At 40.0% G+C, this 24070-nt stretch overlaps 1 protein-coding gene across 1 annotated transcript in view; it reads right to left on the reverse strand.

The window, feature by feature from the left end:
• Nucleotides 1-24070, reverse strand: part of PCNT (pericentrin) — a 248093-nt gene that overhangs the window by 3503 nt on the left and 220520 nt on the right. Inside the window, 3 exon segments of the mRNA XM_007948706.1 lie at nucleotides 634-710; nucleotides 6704-6936; nucleotides 7719-7838. Coding sequence (XP_007946897.1) covers nucleotides 634-710; nucleotides 6704-6936; nucleotides 7719-7838 — 430 coding nt within the window.

The raw sequence follows: 24070 nt of genomic DNA on the forward strand, positions 1-24070 counted from the left end.
GGAGTGGCTGGTGGGTTTGAACCGCCAGCCTTCTGGTTAGCAATCAAGTGCCTTAGCCACTATGCTACCAGAGCTCATAGGTAGTCACAAAAAAGTACACTCATGTCTGACATGAGTGCAGAGACACCAAGCAGAGGGGCCAATCTATGCCATGGCAAGTGACCAATCAACAACTGAAAGAACCACGAAAATGTTATAAAGCAGGACGACTGGAATGGGCCAAAAGTAAGCAAGGCTGCTTGAGAGAGAAACATGCAGCGTTATGAAGTAGGGCTTCACACGATTTTAGAGAATGAAGACAGGCCATTTTATTAAACGTTAATCATTAAAGAATTGATATATTAAGCATTTCCATATTTTAAAATCATTAGTATGCTCTTCTGAAGCATTTTTTGTTCATTGAATGTATAAGCTGTGGTCATATTTCTGATCACTGACAATTTAAAACTACTTTTCTTCAGAAGATCCACTTGCCTTCTTTGGCAATATCATTGATTGAATTTACAGATTTCCCTACAGTGCCTTATTCTTTTCCCACTGATCACTGAAAAATGATCATACATTAATAAAAAATATCATCACAATTAGAAGAGAAATTTATGAACCCACAGTTACTAACAACTGATGTCCTACCTGGGTGGAGGGCTTTGCATTGAGGTAGAGTTCCTTTACGATCCACTTCTTGCCATTTCTTAACCAAAAAACGTAATCTACAAAATAAAGCAGACAAAGGGAATATCTTTAAGACCAGAGAAAAAGAGGATTAAGAGGAGCAATAAAAACTCTGTGTGGAAAAAATAACCGCAGAGAAAGAATCCACCTAATCTGCAAAGTTAACAGCCTTGGCAGACATTTAGGGAAGGCTTAGTGTTCAATGGAGTCCCAGCTGCTCTTGGCAACACCCTTGGGCAGAGAGCATAAGGCCTGGGCACACTCTACCACCTCTGTCCCCCCAGACAAATGCTGATAGCCTTGTAGATGCTCTCTTTATGAGCACACAGAGCGGACACAATTACACTACTCTTAGAAAAACACTTCAAGAAATTCAGTAAATTTTAAAAAATGTATTCTTTCCACTAATTTTAAAATTATCAAATTCCCAACATACCAGGGAGCCACATTCCTGCTCCAAAAGCACAATCTCTGCACAGATTATGGTGAGTGAGTGATGACTCCAGGAAAGATATGGCACTGCCAGGCAGGCTGGTCTGTGTCAAGTAGACTATGAGGCTTCCTAGACCATGTTGAAGAGCAAAGATAGAAGGCAGGTGCCTGTTAAAGAAGAGCAGGACCTAAGGCTACACTCGCAGGTTAAAGGTGTATAGTCACTCACTCAGTCAAGTATTTTCATGCACTGGTGACACGAACAGTTGGTGCTCGACTGCTAACCTAAAGGCTGCTGGTTCAAACTCATACAGTAGCAACATGGAAGAAAGGCCTGATGACCTGCTTCTGTAAAGATTACAGCCAAGAAAACCCTGTTCTACTCTAACACCCAGGCTCACCATAAGTCAGAACTGACTCAACAGCAACAGGTTTGGTCTCTGGTGTGTTTTAGATCGCTCTCCCACCACCCATCTGTCTCTCTGTCATAGTGTGATGGCTTGTGTGTTCTGTGATGCTGGAAGCTGTGCCACCCATGTTTCAAATACCAATGAGGTCACTGATGATGGACAGGATTCACTGAAGACAGATTAGGAAGAAAGGCCTGCTGATCTACTTTTAAAATGTAGCCATTGAAAACCTTATGAATAACAACAGTACTATGTCTGATATAGTGCTGGAAGATAAGCCCCTCTTGTTGGAAGGCAGTCAAAATACAACTAAGAAATAGCTGGATCCTCAAAGTAGAGTTGACCTTAATGCTGCAGATGGAGTAAAGCCTTTGGGACCTTCATCTGCAGATGGGGCACAACTCAAAATGAGAAGCAACAGCGGCAAATATCCATTAATAATAATAACGTGGAATGTACAAAACACGAGTCAAGGAAAATTGTTGCTGTTACGTGCCGTCGAGTCGGACCCGACTCATAGCGACCCCTCCCTGGGTTTCCAAGGCAGTATCACTACAGAAGTTGATTACCCAACCTTCCTTCCAAGGAGTGGCTGGTGGGTTTGAATCACTAGCCTTCTGGTTAGCAGTCAAGTGCCTTAGGTACTATGCTACCAGAGCTCCTTGAGGAAAACTAGAAGCCATAAATAACTAAAATGGAACAACTTGAAGGTCATAGGCTGACATCCTAGACATTAGAGAGCTGAAATAGACTGATATTGGCCATGTTGAACCTAACAATCACATAGGCTACTATACCAGCAACAACAAATCGAAGAGGAAGGACATTCCTTTGACCATCAATCAGAATTATTTCAAGATCTAACCTAAAGTACAATGCTGTCAGTGATAGATTAATATCTATACACCTATACAAGGAAGACTAGTTAATACTACTATTATTCAAATTTGGACACCAATCACAAATGCCAAAGATGAAGAAATTAAAGACTTTTATAACCTGCTTCAGGCTGAAATTCATCAAATGTGCAATTAAGAGGCATTGATAATTACTGGTGATTAGAAATGTGAAAGTCAGAAACAAAGCAGGATCAGTAGTTGGAAAATATGGCCTTGATGATAGGAATTATGTCAGAGAACACATGATAGACTTCTGTAAGACCAATGACTTATTCATTGGAAATACTTTTTTTTTTTTTTTTTTTGCAAAAATTAATCTATGACTACACACTTGGACCTTGTTGGTTGGACTACACAAGAAACAGTAGAGAAACTCAATATTACCAGTTAACACAGAGTCAGGAGCTGACTGTAGAACAGACCATAAATTGCTCATAGCAAGTTTTAGTTGAAGCTGAAGAAAATCAAAGCAAGTCCACAAGGGTCAAAGTATAATCTTGAATACATCCCACCAGAATAGAGAGACCATCTCAAGAACAGATGTGAAACAATAAGCACTAATGATTAAACAGCAGAAGAGCTGTGGGTGGATATAAAGGACACCAAATATAAGAAAGCAAAAGATCATTAAGAAGACAGGAAGGTAGGAAAAAGATCAAAATAGTTATCAGACCAAACTCTGAAACTTGCTATAAAGGGCAGTGTAGCTAAAGCAAATGGAAGAAATGATGAAGTAAAATTGCTGAACAGAAGATTTCAAAGACTGGCTTGAGAAGACAAAGTGAAGTCTACAATGAAATGTGCCAAGAACTGGAATTAGAAAACCAAAAGGAAGAACACATTCACCATTTGTCAAGCTGAAATAAGTGAAGAAAAAATTTAAGCCTTGAGTGGCATTCCTGAAGGATTCTGTTCTAGTTATGTAGTACTACTCTGATAGGAATATACCACAAATGGGATGGCTTTAACAAACAGGAGTTTATTCTTACAATTTGGAGGCTTTAAGTCCGAATTCAAAGTGCCAGGCTCTTGGGGCTGGGTGAAAGCCCCTCAACCTTGGGCTTCAGCTCTGCCTCCTGCTCCCAGCCCACTGAAGCTAAAGGCTTTTCTTCACTCAGACAGCTGCCGGCTGCTGAGAATGACAAGCCCAAGGTTGACAAGTACAAAGACACAGTCGCGATGTTACCAAACCACATGGCAGGCTATTAATTCAAGTCCATTGAAAGTCCTAAGGTCGGCAGAACATGGCAGGCTGCTGAACAACGACATGGCTACATGCAGGGTTTAAGCGTGCCATAAGCTACAGACCATTCCCCAAGGCTTCTCCTTATGTGCAGGAAGCAGACCATATTCCTAAGGCAGTTACTCAGCTGCTCACAGTACTCCACAGTGGAGTTGATTACCAGTCTCATAGTGGGCAATACTACATCCAGCTGCCCAGCCACTCAACCACGCCCAGTCAAGTTGACACACAAACTTAACTACCACAGATTCTATGGATAATAAAATTGAATGACACAAGAAGCATCAAAAATAAATAGAAGGAATACACAGAAGACACTGTATCAAACAGAGGTGGCCAATGTTCAACCATTTCAAAAAGAAACATATGATCAGGAACTGTTGGTACTGAAAGAAGAAGTTCAAGCTGCACTGAAAATTTTGGCAAAAACAAGCCTCCAGGAAAAATGAAACGTACATGGAAACAATTACTCCAAGCAACTGGTACAACATGGGATTCTCAGCCTATATGACTAGGAGACCAAGAAGAACTAGATGGTGTCTGGCTATCACTGTCAACCACTTGGAGGGGGATCTATATAGAAGAGCCTGGATAAAGTGGGAGAACAATGTGGAACAAAACTCAAAATCATTTAAAAAAAAAAAAAAAAAGGGGGACCAGGTTTGCTGGTCTAATAGAGCCTGATGGAACCACTGAGACTATGGCCCCTAGCTGCCCTTCAGGTCTGGAATTGAACCCACTCCTATGGCTTCCAGCCAAACAAAAGACAGGCATATGAGATGAACATTCCATTCAGTAGATACACTCCTCGGAGAGATCAATCATGGGAGAATAGAAGGGCTGTGTAGGCACAGGGAGATAGCTCGGTGGTGGTAGTGGGAGTCAGGAGTGCATGGGAGGGAAGGACATAGGCAAGAGGTAACTATGGGGAAGAAGGGAGAGGGGCGCTGTTGCACTGTGGGAAATTGCAGTCAATGTCACAAGACAAAGTGTACACGAGCTGCTGCACGGAAAGTGAATTTGCTCTGTAAACTTTCACCCAAATCACAATTTAAAAAACAAAAAAAGTCTTCAGAATTTGAGGATGTTTCAATTGAGATGCTTCAACAAATGGATGCAGTGCTGCAAGCACTCACTCATCTATGTTAAGAAATTTGGAAGATTGTTACCTGACCAACTGACTCAAAGAGATTCATATACGTGCCTATTCCAAAGAAATGTGATCAATCAGAACGTGAAAATTATTGAACAATATCATTAGTATCATATGTTGGCAAAATTCTGCTGAACTAAGTTAGGTCAAAATGACAGGGAACTACCAGAAGTTCAAGCCAGATTCAGAACACGATGTAGAACAAAGGAAATCATTGCTGATGTCAGGTAGATCTTGGGCAAAATCACAGAATACCAGAAAGATGTTTACCTGTGTTTTATTGACCACCTGAAAGCATTCAACTATGCAGAACATAACAAATTATGGATGACATTATGGACTGAATTGCCCCCAAAAAACATGTGCTGTAAATTCTAACCTCTATGCCTGTGGTTACAATCCCGTTTGGCAATGGGTTGTCCTTGTTATGTCAATGAGGCAAGATTAGTTTTGGGTGTATCTTGAGTCAATCTCTTTTGAGATATAAAAGAGAGTAAACACACAAACTGTTGTTGTTGTTGTTGTTATGTGCCGTCGAGTCAGCCCCGACTCACAGTGACCCCTCCTTGGGTTTCCGAGGCAGTATCACTACAGAAGTAGGATTGCCCAACCTTCCTTCCGAGGAGTGGCTGGTGGGTTTGAACCGCCAGCTGTCTGGTTAGCAGGCAAGTGTCTTAGCCACTATGCTACCAGAGCTCCCAACACACAAACTAGCAAGCAGAAATAGGGGAAAACAGATGCCAAGCCACATGATTATCCAGAAACAGAAGCACAAAAGATACAAGGACTTTCCTCCAGAGCCAAGAGAGAAAAAGCCTTCCCCTACAACCAGAGCCCTGAAGTTGGACTTCTAATCTCCTGAGAAATTTCTGTTTCTTAAAACAACGTGCTTGTAATATTTCTGTCATAACAACACTAGACAACTAAGGCAATGGGAATTCCAGAATATTATTTACTGTGCTCATATGTAATCTGTAAATGCATCAAGAGGCAGTTAGTTAAACAGAACAAGAGTCTACTGCGAAATTCAAAACTGGAAAAGGCACATGGCAAATCTACTGCAAAAGACCTCTTTAAAGTTTTAATAATCAAATGTCACTTTCATTTTAATAATGAAACTACCCAAGCCATGGTCTTCTCCTTCATCTTAAATGTATGCAAAAGTGAAAAAAAAAAAAAAAAAAAAGAAAGAATTAATGCACTAGAATTGAGGCATTGCCAAAGAGTATTTAATATACCATGGACTGCTAAAATAACAAACACATCAGTCTGAGAATCAATAAAACCAGAATAGTCCTTAAAAATGAGGATGACAAAACTTTAACTAGCTTACGTTGGACACATTATCAGGAAAGACCAATCACTAGAAGAGGATGTTATATTTGGCCAGCAAAAATGAGGGAAACCCCTTGACACAAAAGCCATAATAATGGACTTAAACATACCAATGAAGAAGGCACAAGACTGGGCAATGTTTTGTTCTTTATACATAAGGTGTCATGAGTTGGAACTAAGTCCACAGGAACTATCAAGTCCCTTCTTACGTATTTGACTAAAATATAGGCAAGTGAAATTTGAAAAATGAAATGGTTTTGAATGTCACTCGGTATACTTGTTGTCATCACTGGATATGCTTGTTGTCAGAAAGAATCCATCATGACACCCATGAAAAGGCAGCATATATTTTTTTGTCTTCTAGTTCTAGAAGGTGACAGTTTTGCACAAATGATTTCTTAAAAACAAGTATCAGCTATGTCTTAAGGTCACCAATGCCATTTGTCTCAAAAGAGAACGCAGTTTCAAAGAGCATAATCAACTGGCCATATGACAGCCACACAAGAGGACGTGGTGCACTCTGTGCCCAACGAGTTACAGAGGAAGGGCTGGTGTGTACCTTAAGATTGCAATAACCACCCTGACAGCAGTTCGGAACTTGGTAAAAGGTCGAGACGCAGTGGCTTTCTTATCTGCTTTGGAAGGAAATACTCCTAAATGAGCAATCATTGAGAGGGTTTCTTGCTCAGAATCTTGGAATCCACCAATCAGCAGCAGGAGATACTTCTTCTGATAAATCAAGGCTTTTCGAAAGCTCTCTGCTCTCAAATAACGCAGGTACAATTTTTCCATCTAAAAGGAAAAAATAAATAAATAACAAAATATAATCATAGGAAATGAAGACATCTTGCGAAGAAATCTTATATAGCACATTTGGACTTTTTTGCTCTGAAAAAAGAACCAGATTACTTGTTTCCTCAGATCATCATGGGTATTAGCATTGTACAACATTCTTAACCAGAGAGAAACCTTCTGCTCAAACACTGATCTGATTATCAGATAGTGTGCAGGTCAGGTACCTCCTCTCTATATAGCACATAAGTGAGTCCAGAGAGACTACCTTGGATTCGAACACTTAAGTTCAGTACAGACTGGGGGGGCTTTATCATGGATCCAGGGACAGGCTAAGGGCCATGTGAAACCCTTGACCCAATATACAGAGCTTAGTGCCCATGTCTTAAATTGCATGTTTTTCCTTGAGAAAGCATCCAGAGTTTTCATCATACTGTCAAATCAAGGACACGAGGATCACTGCTCTCCAATTTCCAGGCTGCAGAGACTATGATCTGCCAACTCAGCCTCAAGCCTTCACCTTTAGCTCTTGAGCACTGAAACACATGTCTGTGCACATCCAGACTGAGTTCAGTGAGTCTCCTTTTTCTTCAAGCCTGCTATCAGGTGCCTGACACTGGTGCAACTGTGATGCTGTGTGGAAAGTGGCACACATTAGCTGTCTATGTGACAAGCACACCCCGCACATTAGAACTCCACAGTCCTGGAATTGCCTCTGCTACTATGAACACATAGCACCAGCAATGCTCACTACCCCAGCACCGCACAGAGGCTGGGCTCACCTTAACACTACAGGCGGTGGCTTCCTTATTCGCAGCTGGCACACATGGTCCTGGGTCTGTGTGAGTCAGTGAGCCATGCACAGCTGTCTTCTCATGCTTCCATGCAGACCGTCCTGGCCTCTGTGACAAGAATGGCCATGAAAACAATGATTAACACAATGGGTGGGAAGGGGTCTGGGGTACAGACTGAGGCATCCATCTCTTGGGTGCCGTGATGCAAGCTACTTCGGGTAGTGGCGCATGACATGGAAAAGCAACAAGGCACATCCATTCCAGTATCCACCTTCACCAACTTTGCAATTGGCCTCAGCTCTTACTTGATATTGAGATAATGTGCAGGAGTATTACATACCATTTACTGAAATATGATTACACAAAAGGCATATTTTCATTAAAAATGAAACACAAAGTATTTGTGAAACAACCCCAAATTCAAAATTTCAAGCCTGTTAAACAATCTCATATTTTTTGGTCCCAGAAATGCCAACCCTGGTAGATGCAAATACAAATACCTAATCCTACTCTAGTCCATTAGGTTACCCATGGAAACCTCAGAGTGGGCTCGACACAAGAGCCAGTCGATCGAAGGGGACAGGTGCTGGGACAGGGCAGTGTGTCCTAACCACGCATGGCACAGGCTGGGACATCAATCCAGAGCTCTGCCAGAGACAAAGAAAACAACAGTCCCATGGTGAGGGAAACAAAGATGCCCCAGAATCCAGGCTGCGGGGAGCAGACATCCCAGCCCACTCCCACATGTGAGTCAAAAGCATCCTGACTGTTCACTCCACAACTCCCATAGTGCACTGGCTCCTTGGGATGTCACTTCCTTGACAAACAGAAGGATTCTAAGACACAGCTTCTCAGCTATGGAAAGAACTACTCTAGATATCTAAACCATTTGGGATATAAAGGAAAAAGTCCTCTACCTTTCCTTCTTATCCACTTTGAATTAACTCATCACACATATTTATTTACTGGTTTGTTACCTTCTTATTAAAAACAAAAACATGCTGCTCATGTCTGTGCTTTAGACTGCACAAAGACCCAGCTATGCCCTATGCAAAGAAGGCCCTCACATGCAAATACCTTCAAAGTGAATGCTAGCAAAGTAGGCCAAGCTTTTATTGACACTGCTCTCTTTATGATTTAAACCATGGAGCCTTTAAATGTTTCATATCAAAGAATATTACTTGTGGGTTTCCTCAGAGGCTGGACCCAACTCCAGAGATAATAGGATCCAACTTTACTAATACATAGATCCCTTTACCTCTACTTATCAACAGAGCTTCACATAAAGCAAAACCAGATAGAACTGAAAGAAGAAATTAACAAAACCATAATTATACACAGAGACATTAACAATCTTCCATCAGTAGATTACAGAACAGTATCATCAACCAAGTGGCTCTAATTTACCTTTACATAATACTCTAGCCAACAACAGCAGAATACACATGCTTTTCCAGTGCGCATTAGTAACAATATACATGATCTGTCACCAAGACAGATCAAATCATGGGTAGCAAAACAAATGTTAATTTAAAAGAACTGAAATTGTTCAAAATACGTTTTCTGACAGTACTGGAATTATTAGAATTGATACCAGAAGGTTATCTGGAAAATAATCCATGGTATTTCTACATATGAATTTATATGTGTTGCAAATATATCCATGAATATAGTAGAGCATATAGGGGGAAAAGTTATGAAAACTCCTTAGCTATAACCAAACACCTAAAAGGAATGAGTCTCTTGGCCTGTAGGACCATAGTTTTAGGAAACAACAAAGGTAATTAGCATAACAGGCAACAAAGACAATGTTCTATATCCTACCTTGGTGATTAGTGACTGAGGTTGTAAAAGCTTGTGAGCAGCCCTCTAAGGTGCAACTATTGGTCTCTCCCCATCTGCAGCTAAGAGGAGTGAAGAAAATCAAAGAAGCAAGGAAACAACCGGTCCAAAGGATTAATGGACCATGAACCCCAGCCTCCACTAGCCTGAGACCAGAGGAATTAGATGGTGCCTGGCTACCACCACTGACTGCTCTGAAAGGAATCACAACAGGAAGTCCTGGATAGAGTAGAGATCAAGGTGGAACAAAACTCAAAATCATCAAAAAAAAAAAGGACCTGGGTTATTGAACTCACTCTTGTGGCTTCCAGCCAAATAACAGACAGGCATATGGGCTGAACATTTACATCAAGTTGATACACTCCTTGGAGAGATCAATCATGGGAGAACAGAAGCGCACTGTATACACAGGGAGATAGCTCGAGGGGCAGGAGTGAATGGTAGGGAAGTACACAGGGAAGAGGTAACCATGGGAAGGAAGTGGGAAGAGAGCTGTTACACTGTGGGAAACTGCAGTCAACGTCATGAGATGAAATGCGTGTGAACTGCTGTATGGAAAATGAATTCGCTCTGTAAACTTTCATCCAAATACCAATAAAAAAAAAAAAATAAAAAAATAAAGGACCAGGCTTACTTAAAATGAAAGCATAACAAAACTTGTAGGATGCAGCTACATCAGTGCTTAGAGAGAAATATATCACATTAAATGCTTATATTTGAAAAGTAGGACTTCAACTTAATAATTTCTATTTTATGAAACTAGAAAAGAAAAATAATTAAACTGAAACCAAACAATGAAAAAATAAGAGTAAGAGCAATTAATAAAATTGAAAACAAAAAAACTATAGAGAATTTCACTGAAACCAAAAGCAATTTTGGAGGGGGTGGGGGGAAAGACATCAAAACTGACAAAACTCTAGCCAGACTAAACCAAAACCAAACCAAACTCACTGCCATCGAGTCTATTCTGACTTACAGCAACACACTTTGGGTTTCTAAGGTAGTAAACCTTTACAGAAGTAGACTGCCCAGTCTTCCTTCCACAGAGTGGCTGGTGGATTTGAACAGCCAACCTTCTGGTTAGCAGTCAAATGACTTAGGCACCACACCACCAGAGCTCCTTCTAGGCAGACTACACAAGATAAAAATGAGGCTACACAAAAGATGGAAACAACCTATGTGTCCAACAACTGAGGAATGGATGACCAAACTTTGGTACATGCACACAATGGAATATTATGCAACCCTAAAGAATAACCTAGAATCTGCAAAACACTCCATAACGTGGATGAACTTGGAGGACATTATGCTGTGTGAAATAAGTCAATCACATAAGGACAAATATTGTATTAGTTTGTTATTGTAAAAATCAAGGAAAGGTTTATCTATGGAAGGAAATTTTCTTTGTTGGTTACCAGGGGTGGGAGGGGAGGAGAGGGAACACTATTAGATAAGTAGAGATAAGTATTGATTTGGGTGCAGAGAAGGGCAATGTACCAAATGTGAGTGATCAACATGGTGGCACTGAGGAAGAGGAAGACATAGAGAGGTACGTGGGAAGTACAGACAACAAAGATGACTCCTTTTGCACATGCAGTACTGTGTTGTCAGTGAAGGCAAACATGGGTATATGGGTAGATAGATGGGTGGAAAGGCTGAACGATTAGGTAGGTCTATGAAGTGGGGAGTGTACTCAAAGTCATGTATAGGGTTGGCAGATAATGGTCCTATAAGTGTATTTGTATGATCTGAATTCCCAGGTGTATAGTAGATCTGACAAGGGACAAGGCTGTAGTCACTTCTTGCTCACAGCCAGATACTCAGAGGGACCGAGTAGCTGAATCTGTGGGCTTGGGACCATAGTCACAGGGGACATCAAGTTCAATCGGCATAACATACTACACAAAACATTGTTCTACCTCCTGCTTTGGCGAGTAGTGACTGGGATCTTAAAAGCTTGCAAGCAGCCATCTAGATGCAACAATGGGTCTTTCCTCGTCCAGAACAAAGAAGAATGAAGAAAACCAAAGATTAATGGAAAGAATGAGTCCTAGCGACTGGTGTAACCATGCGATCCGCAGCCTATACGACTATGAGACCAGAAGAACTAGATGGCGCCCGGCTACCAATGTCAACCACTCGGAGGGGGAATCTATGTAGGAGATCCTGGATAGAGAAGGAGAACAATGTGGAACAAAACTCAAAATCGCTTGGAAAAAAAAAAAGGGAGACCAGGTTTGCTGGTCTGATAGAGCCTGGTGGAACCACTGAGACTATGGCCCCTAGCTGCCCTTCAGGTCTGGAATTGAACCCACACCTGTGGTTTCCAGGCAAGCAAAAGACAGGCATAAGAGTTGAACATTTATCTGAGGTAAATACACTCCTTGGAAAGAACAATCATGGGAGAAAGAAGGGCTGTTTATGCACAGGGAGACAGCTCGGGGGCAGGGGTGCATGGAGGGATGGACACAGGGAAGAGGTGAGTGTCAGGAGGAAGTGGGAAGAGAGCTGTTGCATTGCAGTGAACTGTGGTCAATGTCATGAGACAAAGTGTATGTGAACTGCTGTATGGAAAGTGAATTTGCTCTGTAAATCTTCACCCAAATCACACACACACACAAAAGGGCATTCTTAATGATAAAAGACTTAATTCTTGGGGACTTTTGATAAGATGGTGGAATAGGCAGACAAGCGACACAGACCCTCCTCAACAAAGAGAAACCAATTGACAGAAATACAGAAGATAATCCTGGAGCCCTAAGCTTTGAAAGGAACTATACAGAAGTGGATTAGGCACCAACTAGGGGAAAAACCTGAATGAAAATAGTGAGTACAGAGACGGTCGGAGTTGTGGACTGTCAGGACCAAGAGCCTGAATATTTCCAAGTAGTGTTGGGACCTGATAATTACCTAAAGATCAGCCCTGGTAACCAAGGGCTGTAGAGACGACTGTGTTGGTGGCCTATGATTTGGAAGGGAAACAGCAAGGAGGGAGAGAATCTGAGCTGCCCGGAGGGCGCAGTCATTTTGATTGTTTACACGTGGCAGCCATTTGGATTTTAAAGTAACAGCGTTCTCATTAGGATTGCAGGGACCTAAGAATAGTCTCTGTTTGCTATGGTTGTCAGGGACATATGAGAGGCTGACAACAGGAAAGGAGACAGGTGGTGAGTGTATAAGTGCTGTCAACTAGTGAACAGAGAAGCACAGCACAGTACCCTGCTTACATAGATATCATACAAACAAAACAAAGAAAACGAAAATCGTGGCCAAGTCACTCCAACACACAATCACCAAATAAATATAAACACAAAAATGTCACAATGCCTCAGAGACAACAGAGCATTACAGTCCACACAAAGAAGCAAGATAAAGCAGGAGGAACAAGGGACCAGGATACAGACCCAAAACACATCCCTGAAGAAGATGCAGCATTGGAACACCCTGATAAGGAATTCAAAAGAATTATATTTAGGTATATTCAACAAATTGAGAGGCAGATCAAGGAAAACACTGACAAAATTGAGGAAAACACAGAGAAAACCCTACAACAATGTCAAAAGATAATACAAGAACAAAACAACAAAATAAATGAAAAATTATAAATGATACTAAAACTACACACAGAAATCCAGAAGATTAATACTAAATTTTCAGAAATAGGTAAGATATTGAACAGGAAAAGGAGTAGAATTGAATCAATGGAAGACAGGTAGCCAGCAAATACATGAAAAGATGCTCCTGATCATTGGCCATCAGAGAGATGCAAATCAAAACAACAATGAGACGCCGTCTCACCCCAGCACTGATAGCAAGTTTCAACGAGACAGAAAATAACAAATGATGGCAGGGATGTGGAGAGACTGGGACTCTCATATACTGCTGGTGGGACTGTGAAGTGATACAAACACTGTGGAAAGCAGTATGGCAAATCCTTAGAAAGCTGTAATTGGAGATACCATTTGACCCAGCAATCCCATTACTAGGTATATATCCTAGAGAGGTGAGAGGCAAGACAGGAACAGATATATGCACACTCATGTTCATCGCAGCACTATTTACCATAGCAAAAAGATGGAAACAACCTACATGCCCATCAATGGAAGAGTGGATGACCAAACTATAGTACGTACACACTATGGAATGCTATGCAGCAGTAAAGAATAATGTAGAGTTTGCAAAACACCACATAACACGGATGAACTTGGAGGACATTATGCTGAGTGAAGTAAGTCAATCACAGAAGGACAAATATAGCATTAGTTTGTTGTGGGGGGTCAAGGAAAGGTTTATATATGGAAGGAAACATTCCTTGTTGGTTGCCAGGGATGGGAGGGGAAGGGAGGGAACGCTGCAAAAAGGAAGAAAAAAAATGCATTGACCCATGTAAAAAAAAAAAAAAAAAAAAAGATTTAAATTAATTCTTTCCCCTATGAATCAGAAACTAGGTAAGGATATACTCTATTATTTCCATTAAAAAATGTACTGAAAGTCCTAGCACCACATCACAGGCAGTAAAAGAAACAAAGCCATAAAAACTGGAAAGGTGGAAACAAAACTATTGCTATTACAGATGACATGATCATCTATGTAGAGAATGCTACAAAAAGGCTCATAGGGTTCAAAAGTAAGTGTAACAAGATTGCAGGATAAAAAGTCAATATATAAAAAACTCTATTTATATACAGTAGTCATGAACAACTGAAAACCAATTTTTTAAAAAAGTATTTGTAACAGCCTCCTGAAAAATGAAATGTTTAGTAATAAGTCTAAAAATATTTACAGGATCTCCATGCTCATAACTAGAAACTATTGAAGAAAGAAATATAAAAGACCTAAATATAGGGAAAGACAGGTGAATGTTCATTGACTGGAATATTCACTACAGTTGTGAAATTTTTCTGAAAATTTTTAGATAATAGGTTTGAGATATAATTCACATTCCATAAAATATACCTTTTTAAAGTATACAATTAAATTCATTTTTAGTATATTCACAACAATGTACAACCAATACACTACACTAATTTCAGAGTATTTCCATTATCCCAAAAAGAATTCCCATTCCCATTAGCAATCACTCCCCATTCCTCTTTCCTGTAGTCTGTGACAAACACTGACATACTTTCCGTCTTTATAGATTTGCCTATTATAGGTACTTCCTATATGTGGAATTAAACAACACGTGGTCTTTTGTGACTGGTTTCTTCTACTATTCTTCATAATGTTTTCAAGGTTCATCCATGTTGTAGCATATACTTCATTTCTCTTCATTGTCAAATAATGTCTCATTATATACCGAGGCTACAGTTTATGTATCCATTCATCAGGTGACAGATTGTGCAGTTTCCACTTTTGCGATTATAAATATTAGTGTACAACTTTTTGTGTGGACTTATGCTTCCATGAGCTTTGGGGAAATATCTAGGAGTGGAATGGCTGGGGGATATGGTAACTCTGTATTTATCCTTCTGAGGAACTGCCAGACTGTTTTCCAAAGCACATGTACCATTTCATTTTCCCACCCTATTTGTATCAAACTGATCTACAGATTTAACATAATCCCAATCAAAATAACTATCTGGGTTATAAACTTCATAATGAAGAATAAAGAAACTAGAATAGCCAAAACAATTTGAGATGGACAACATGGTTGGAGGCTTTCCAATACCATTACGAAGATGTATTATAAACCTACATTAATCAAAACAGCTAGTAAAGGATAAACAAACCAATGCAACAGAGTCCAGAAATACATACACAAATATTCTATTTTACTATGTTACCGGAGCCACCAAGGGAAATACTAACTCAAACCAGGATGGATAAAAAGGAAGGACTTTTATTGGTGCTAGCACAGACTCAGTGGATTCACATCTAGAGACTGAGCCCCAAACAAAGGCCACATGGGGGGTTTTATGGGGCTCTTCTTCCAGGGTATTCAGGGGGAAAAGAGTGATTGGTTACCTGAAGAAAGAGCACCTGCAGCTAGCAGTTTTTACAGAAGTTAAACATGCTTGAGAAGAAGAGAGGAGGGGGAGTATGGGCAGAGGATGAAGGGAGGGAGAGCTGGGGGGAGGAATTTTCCGTTCTCTATACATGGTTTTTCAAGCCAGCCCAAGCTGGGTGTCTCTGCCCTCACAACAAGTTGTTTCACTGCTCAACAGAACTTCCCTACTTAGGTTGGGCAAAGGTTATAATTCATGGTTAATGTTTCCTTCATTTCCCTCTCCTGCTTCAACTATTGTAATAAACTATTATTCTTGACTGATTTTTGACAAAGGTGCAAAGACAATTCAATGGAGAAAGGACAGACTTTTCAATAAACTGTGCTAGAACAACCAGACATCCATATGCATATAAATGATCCTTGACCTGTATCACAGACTACAAACAAAAATTAACTCAGAATGGATCATAGATTGAAATGTAAAGAGCAAAACTACAAAATGCTTGGCATAACAGATAAAAGGACAAATTGGTATCCCCTGGACTTGATCAACATAAAAAACTTCTGCTTTACAAAAGATACTACATAGAGGAGGTGAAGATCAGTCACAGGCTAGGAGAAACTATCTGTAAGCCATATACCTTTCAAAACTCAACAACAAAAAAACAAATTTTAAAAAATAGGCAAAATATTTTAACAGATAACTCACCAAAGAAGACAAAGAGCTGGCAAACAAACACATGAAAGATGCCCAGTATCTTTAATGATTAGGAAAATGGACATTAAGACCACAATGAGATAACGTTACAGACCTATTGTTGTTGCTATATGTCATCAAGTCAATTTGACTCAAAGTGACCTTATGGGACAGAGTAATACTGCCTTATAGGGTTATTTTGGCTGTAATTTTATGGGAGCAGGTCATGAGGTTTTTTCTCCTACACAGTCGAGTACATGTTTTGATTCTGTAGTGCTGCTGTAACAGTCATACCACAAATGTATGCCTTATAAAACAGTAATTTATTCACTTACAGCTTAGGAGGCTAGAAGTCCAAGTTCAAAGAGCCAGCTCTAGGGGCTGGGTGAAAGCCTCTCAATCTTAGGCTTTAGCTCTGCCACTTGCTCCTGGCCTGCTGAAGCTGGAGGCTTCTCTTAACTCAGACAGCTGGTAGATGCTGAGGCTGACAAACCCAAGGTCAACAATAAAATGGCAAACTCTGAAAATTAAGTAACATGGCAGGCCACAAGTTCAAGTCCAGAAATAGTCGGAAGATCAACAGACAACACGGCAGGCCACTGAAATAAAGACTTGGCCAAATGCAGGATCCAGATGTGCCAAAAAGCTGGAGACCTTGCTCAAGCATCTTCTTATATACTGGAAGCAGACCACATCCCTAAAATACCTACTCAGCTGCTCAGAGTAGATTACACCATGGAGTTGATCACCAGTCTCATAAAAACCAGGCTACTCAAAATCAGGACCAACCAAGTTTACATGTAACCTTAACTACCACTTTACTTAATCACTGCACTAGCAGTGTTCCTTTATACACCTATTAAAACAGCTAAAATTAAAAGAAAATACTAATATCAAAAGCAAGAATGTAGAGAAATTGGAACCCTCACATTTTGCTGCAGGGAAAGCAAAACGGTCACTCTGGAAAAGTTTAACAGTGACTTAAAAAGTTAAACATAAATTTATTGTACAACTCAGTAATCTACAACTTGGTTTTTATGCTAATGAAAATTTATGTTTTCACAAAAACCAGCACAAAAATATTCACAGCAGCACTATTTATGATAGCCAAAAACTATAAACAAGCCAGATGTTCTTTAGTGAGTAAACAGACAGACTATGGCACATCCATACCATGAAATACTACTCAGTAATACAAAGGAACAAACTATTTATATATGAAAAGCATAGATGAATGTAAGTGCATTATGAAAAAAGTGAAACAGGCTAGTTCAAAACCTTATATACTATATGACTTGATTTACATGACATTCTACAAAAGGCAAAACTATAGGAAATGAGACAACATTGGTGCTTGCCATCTGGTAAGGTGGGCTTGTTTTGACTGCAATTCTTTCAGGGGTTGTTGTTGTTAAGTACTATTGAGTTTGCTCTGACTCACAGCGATCAAATGTACAACCAAACAAAACAATGCCTGGCCCTGCATCCTCACCATCCTTTGTATGCTTGAGCACTTCATCACACCTACTGTGTCAATCCATCACACTGTATTGAGATTTTCACTGACCATCTACTTTACCAAGCATGTTATCTCTCTCCGGGCACTAGTCTCTTATAACAGCATGACCAAGATACGTGAGGTGAGGTCTAGCCATTCTGCTTCTAAGAAGCATTCTAGCTGAACTTCTTTCAGGACAGATTTCTTCATTATTCTGGCAGTCCACTGTATATTCGGTATTCCTTACAACACCACAATTCAAATGAATCCATTCTTCTTCCATTGTCCTTATTTGTTGCCAAGCTTTCAAATAAATATGAGGTTACTGAAAATACCATGGCTTGAGTTAGGTGCACTTCAGTCTTCAAAGTATCATCTTTGCTCTTTAACACTCTCAAAAGGTCTATCGCAGCAAATTTACCCAGTGCAATACAGCGTGTGATTCTTGACTGCTGCTTCCATGGAATCCAAAAAAATGAAAATGAAAACCCTGACAATTTCAATTTTCTCTCCATTCATCATGATGTTGCTTACTGGAGCAGTTGTAAAGATTTTTTTTTTTAATTATTTTAAAAATTTATTTATTTGTTTTATTTTTATAGTTGTTTCCTCTCTTCCCCTCCTAATCCTCGTAACCAACAAAGATATTTTCCTTCCATACATAAACCTTTCCATGACTTTTTACAATAATGAACTAATACAATATTTGTCCCTCTGTGATTCACTTATTTCACTCAGCATAATTCCCATCAAGCTCATCTACATTATGCGGTGTTTTGCAGATTCCATATTATTCTTTGATGTTGCATAGTATTCCATCGTGTGAATGATAGTATCATAGTTGGGTTATTTATTCTTCTGTTTATAGACACCTAGGTTGTTTCCATCTTTTGGCTATTGTAAATAGTGCTACAATGAACATGGGTGTGCATATATCTGTTCCTGTACTGGCCGTCACTTCTTAAGGATGTATACCTAGTAATGGGATGGCTGGATTAAACAGTATTTCTACTCCCAACTTTTTAAGGAATCACTATACTGCTGTCCACAGTGGTTGTATCATTCTACAATACTACCAGCAGTGTTTGAGCACCTCAATCTCTTCAAATCCTCACCAGCATTTATTCTTTGCTGCATTGTTCCAACTTGCTATTAGTGCTGGGGCCAGATGGCATCTTATTGTTGTTTTGATTTGCATCTCTCTAATGGTTAATGGTGAGGTAGCAGAGGCAGGGATCCAGGTAAACCAGGGACCCCAGCCACGGTCCTCCCAAGCGGTGGGAAAGCCAAGAAAAAGCCAGGGGGGTGGGGACCAGGACAGAGCAAGGAAACAGAGGCAGGGATCCAGGTAAGGCTGTGGACCCAGGCCACGACCCTCCAAAGTGGCTGGAAAGAGGTAGGGATCTATGTAAGGGAAAGGTAGGGAGGGTGGAGAGGTTTTGAACAGCTAAGGGAGACAAACTTGTCTGTCAGTCTGTCCTACTGTGGTGGCATTTTGCTGTAAGGCATGAGGCTGTGCCACTGGTGTCTCAAACCCAGTAGGGTTGCACATGGTGCACAGGTTTCAACAGCTTGCAGACTGAGACAGACTAGGAAGAAGGAGGAGGCCATCTGCATATCAAAGAATTGACCAGGGAAAACCTTATGGACAGCAGAGAAACACTGTGTGACACATTACCGTGCAACTTTATGAACAGCCAGGAAACACTGTCCGATACACTGCAGGAGGATAAGCCACTTAGGTCAAAAGGCTCTCAAAGTAGGACCAGGAAAGAGTTGCATCATCAGAGTAGAACCAGTCTTAATGACATGGATAAGGTAAAGCTTTTGAGACCTCCATTTGCTGACATACCAAGACTAAAACTGAGGAGAAACAGCTGAAAACATCCATTAATAAATGGAACATGGAATGTACGAAGCATGAATCTAGGAAAATTGAAATGGAGCGCATAAAGAATGATATCCTAGGCATTAGTAAGCTGAAATGGATTGGTTTTGGCTGTTTTGAATCAGACCACCATGTGGTCCACAAGGCTGGGAATGACAATTTGAAGAGGAATGGTGCGGTGCTCATCATCACAAAGGATGTCTAAAGATCTGTCCTTAAGTAAAATGCTGTCAGTGATAGGATAATGTCCATAAACCTACAAGGAAGACGAGTTAACAGGACGATTATTCAAATTTATGCACCAACTACCACAGCCAAACACGAGGAAACTGAAGACTTTTATCAGGTTCTGAAGTCTGAAATTGACCAAACATGCAATCAAGATGTGTTAATTATCACTGGTGACTGGAATGCAAAAGTTGGAAACAAAGAAGAATAACTAGTAGTTGGAAAATTTGGCCTTGGTGACAGAAATGATGTTTGAAATCACATGATAGAATTTTGCAAGACCAACAACTTATTCATTGCAAAAACCTTTTTCAACAACACCAACGGCAGCTACACATGTGGACTATGCCAGATGGCATACATAAGAATCAGGTTGACTACATATGTGGTAAGAGGCAATAGAAAAGCTCAATCTCATAAGCCAAAACCAGGCCAGGAGATGACTGTGAAACAAACTATCAACTGGTCATATGCAAGTTCAATTTGAAGTGAAAGACAGTTAAAACAAGTCGACAAGAGCCAAAATATGATCTTGAATACATCCCTCCTGAATTTAGAGATCATCTAAAGAATAGATTTGAAGCACTGAACACTGATGACCGGAAAACCAAAAGAATTGTGGGATGACATCAAGAATATCATCCACAAAGAAAGCAAGAGGTCACTAAATAGATGAGGAAAGAACAAAAGACCAAAATGGATGTCAGAAGAGACTCGGAAACTTGCCTTTGAGTGGGCAGTAGCTAAAGTAAATGGAAGAAATAACAAGATAAAAGAGCTGAACAGAAGATTTTAAAGAGCAGCACCAGAAGACAAAGCCAATTACTATAATGAAATGTGCAAAGACCTGGAGTTAGAAAACCAAAAAGGAAGAAGATGCTCGGCATCTTTCAAGCTGCAAGAACTGAGGAAATAATTTAAGCCTAGAGTTGCAATATTGAAAGATTCTATGGGCAAAATATTGAATGATGCAGGAAGTATCAAAAGAAGATGGAAGAAATACACAGAGTCACTGTACCAAAAAGAACTGGTCAATCTTCATCCATTTCAGGAGGTGCTATATGATCAAGAACAAATGGTACTGAAGGAAAAGGTCGAAGCTGCACTGAAGGAATTGGCAAAAAACAAGGCTTCAGGAATTGACGGAATAGCCATTGAGATGTTTCAACAAACAGATTCCTCACTGGAGGCACTCACTCAGTTATGCCAAGAGATTTGGAAAACAGTTACCTGGCCAACTGATAGAAGAGATCCATATTTGTACCCATTCCTAGGAAAGGTGATCCCACAGAATGTGAAAATTATCAAACGACATCAATAATATCATATGCAAGTACGATCTTACTGAAGATAATTCAAAAATGGTTGCAGCAGTATACTGACAGAGAACTTCCAGTGGTGTAAGCTGGATTCAGAAGAGGATGTGGAACAAGGGATATCACAGCTGCTGTCAGATGGAACCTGGTTCAAAGCAAAGAATACCAGAAAGATGTTTACTTGTGTTTTATTGACTATGCAAAGGCATTTGATTGTGTAGATCATAACAAACTGTGGATAAAATTGAGAAGAATGGGAATCCCAGAACACTTGATTGTGCTCATGAGGAACCTGTACCTTGACCAGGAGGCTGCTGTTCGAACAGAACAAGGGGACACTGCATGATTTAAAATCAAGAAGGAAGTGTGTCAGGGTTGTAGCCTTTCACCACACTTATGCAATCTCTATGCTGAGCAAATAATCCTAGAAGCTGGACTATATGAAGAACATGGCATCAAGATTGGAAGAAGAATCATTAACAACCTGCGATACGCTGACGACACAACTTTGCTTGCTGAAAGTGAGGATGACCTGAGGCACTTATTGACGAAGGCAGAAGAATACAGTCTGCAGTATGGATTACATCTGAATATAAAGAAAACAAATATCATCACAACTGGACCTCTAAGCAGCATCACAATAAATGGAGAAAAGATTGAAGTTGTCAGAGACTTCACATTGCTTAGTTCTAGAATTGATGCCAATGGAAGGAGCAGTAAGGACATTAGACAACGTATAGCACTGGGCAAGGTGGCTGCAAGGGATCTCTTTCAAGTGCTGAGGAGCAAGGATACCTCTTTGAGGAATAAGGTGCACCCAATACAAGCCATGATATTTTCAATCACCTTGTATGCATGTGAGAGCTGGACAATGAATAAGGAAGATCGAAGAAGAGTTGATGCTTTTGAGTTGTGGTGCTGGTGAAGAATGCTGAAAGTATCATTGGCTGCTAAAAGAAATAACAAATCTGTCCTGGAGGAAGTGCAGCCTGAATGCTCCTTGGAAGCGACAATGGCCAGATTTCATCTCACCTACTTTGGCCATGTTGTCAGAAGGGACCATTCCCCGGAGAAGGATGTCATGCTTGGTAAGGTGGAGGGTCGACGAAGGAGGGGAAGGCCCTCAATGAGATGGACCAACACAGTTGCTGTAATGATGGGCTCAAGTATAGCGAGGATCATGGATCCGTGGGACCAGGCGGTGTTTTGTTCTGCTGTGCATAGTGTCGCTATGAGTCGGAGATGACTCGACAGCACCTAACAACAACAACGACTGATGATCGTGAACGTTTCTTCATGTGTTTCCTGGCCACCTGAATATCATCATTGGTTAAGTGTCTATTGATGTTTTCTGCCCATTTTTTAATTGGATTGTTTGTTTCTTTGATGTTGAAGTGTTGGAGTTTTGTATACATTATAGACATAAGTCCCTTGTAAGATATGTCATTGCCAAATATTTTTTTCCCAATTTATATGTTCTCTTCTTACTCTTTTGGAGAAGTCTTTGGAAGCACATAAAAATTTAATTTTTAGGAGGGCCCATTCATCTAGTTTATCTTATGCCATTTGTGCATTTTGGGTTATGCCTGACAGTCAATTTATGGAATAAATTGTCGTTGTTATGTGCAGCTGAGTCAGACCCGACTCATAGTGACCACTCCTTGGGTTTCCAAGGCAGTATCACTATGGAAGTACATTGCCCCATCTTCCTTCCGAGTAGTGGCTGGTAGGTTTGAACCACCAGCCTTCTGGTTAGCAGTCAAGTGCCTTAGGCACTATGCTACCAGAGCTCCTGCCAGTTTTCAATAGATGCCCTTTATTATGTTGAGGAATGTCCCTTCTATTTCTATTTTGCTGAGTTTTTATCAGGAACAGGGCTTGGATTATATTAAATGCATTTTCTGCATTGATTCATATGATTGTGTGGTTTTTTTCCTTTGTTTTATTTATGTGATGGATGACCTTGGCTGTTTTTCTAATGTTGAACCATTCTTGAATACCTGGTATGAACCTCACCTGGTCATAATGTATTATTTTTTTGGTATGCTGTTGGAGTCTATTGGCTAGGATTTTTGCATCTATATTCATAAGGGATATTGGTCTGTAGTTTTGCTTTTTAGTGATGGCTTTGCCTAGTTTTAGTATCAAGGTTATGCCTGCTTCATAAAAGGAATTTGGGAGGATTCCATCCTTTTCTATATTCTGGAATAGTTTAAGATTGGTGTCAGTTCTCCTCTGAACATTCGGTAGAATTCTCCAGTAAAACCACCTGGACCAGTGTTTGTTTTATTGTTGGTAATTTTCTTATGACCTGTTCAATTTCTTTTTTTATGGGTCTGTTCAAATTTTCCACCTCAGTCTGTGTTACTTGAGGTAAGTAGTGTGTTTCTAAAAATCTGTCCATTCCTTCTAGAATATTTTGGTATTATCCTTTTAATTTCTGTTGGTTCTCTTGTGATGTTGCCCATTTCTTATTAGTGCTATTTGTATTCTCTCCCTCTTTCACTTTGTTAGATTTGTTAGTGGTTTGTCAATTTTATTAAAGTCTTCAACTAACTTCTATTCTTTTAGATTTTTTCTATTGTCTTTCTATTTCTGTTTCATTGATTTCTGCTCAAATCTTTGTTATTTCTTTTCCTCTGGTGATTGCAGGTTTTTTGGAGATATTGGGTTAAGGTGTTTATTTTGGCTCTTCCTTTTTTGATGTGTACATTTATTGCTATAAACTGGCCTCTGGTCACTGCTGTTGTTACTTCCCAAAGATTTTGGTCTGTTGTATTTTTATTCTTGTTTGATTCAAGGAATTAATTTCATTTTTTTATTTCTTCTATTACTCAGTCATTTTTGTTGTTGTTGTTGTTGTTAAGTGCCGTCGAGTCGTTTCCGACTCATAGCGACCCCATGCACAGCAGAACGAAACA

The sequence above is a fragment of the Orycteropus afer genome, unplaced genomic scaffold (genome assembly GCF_000298275.1).
Source record: "Orycteropus afer afer isolate SDZICR_OR568_19922 unplaced genomic scaffold, OryAfe1.0 scaffold00219, whole genome shotgun sequence".
Lineage (NCBI taxonomy): Eukaryota > Metazoa > Chordata > Mammalia > Tubulidentata > Orycteropodidae > Orycteropus > Orycteropus afer.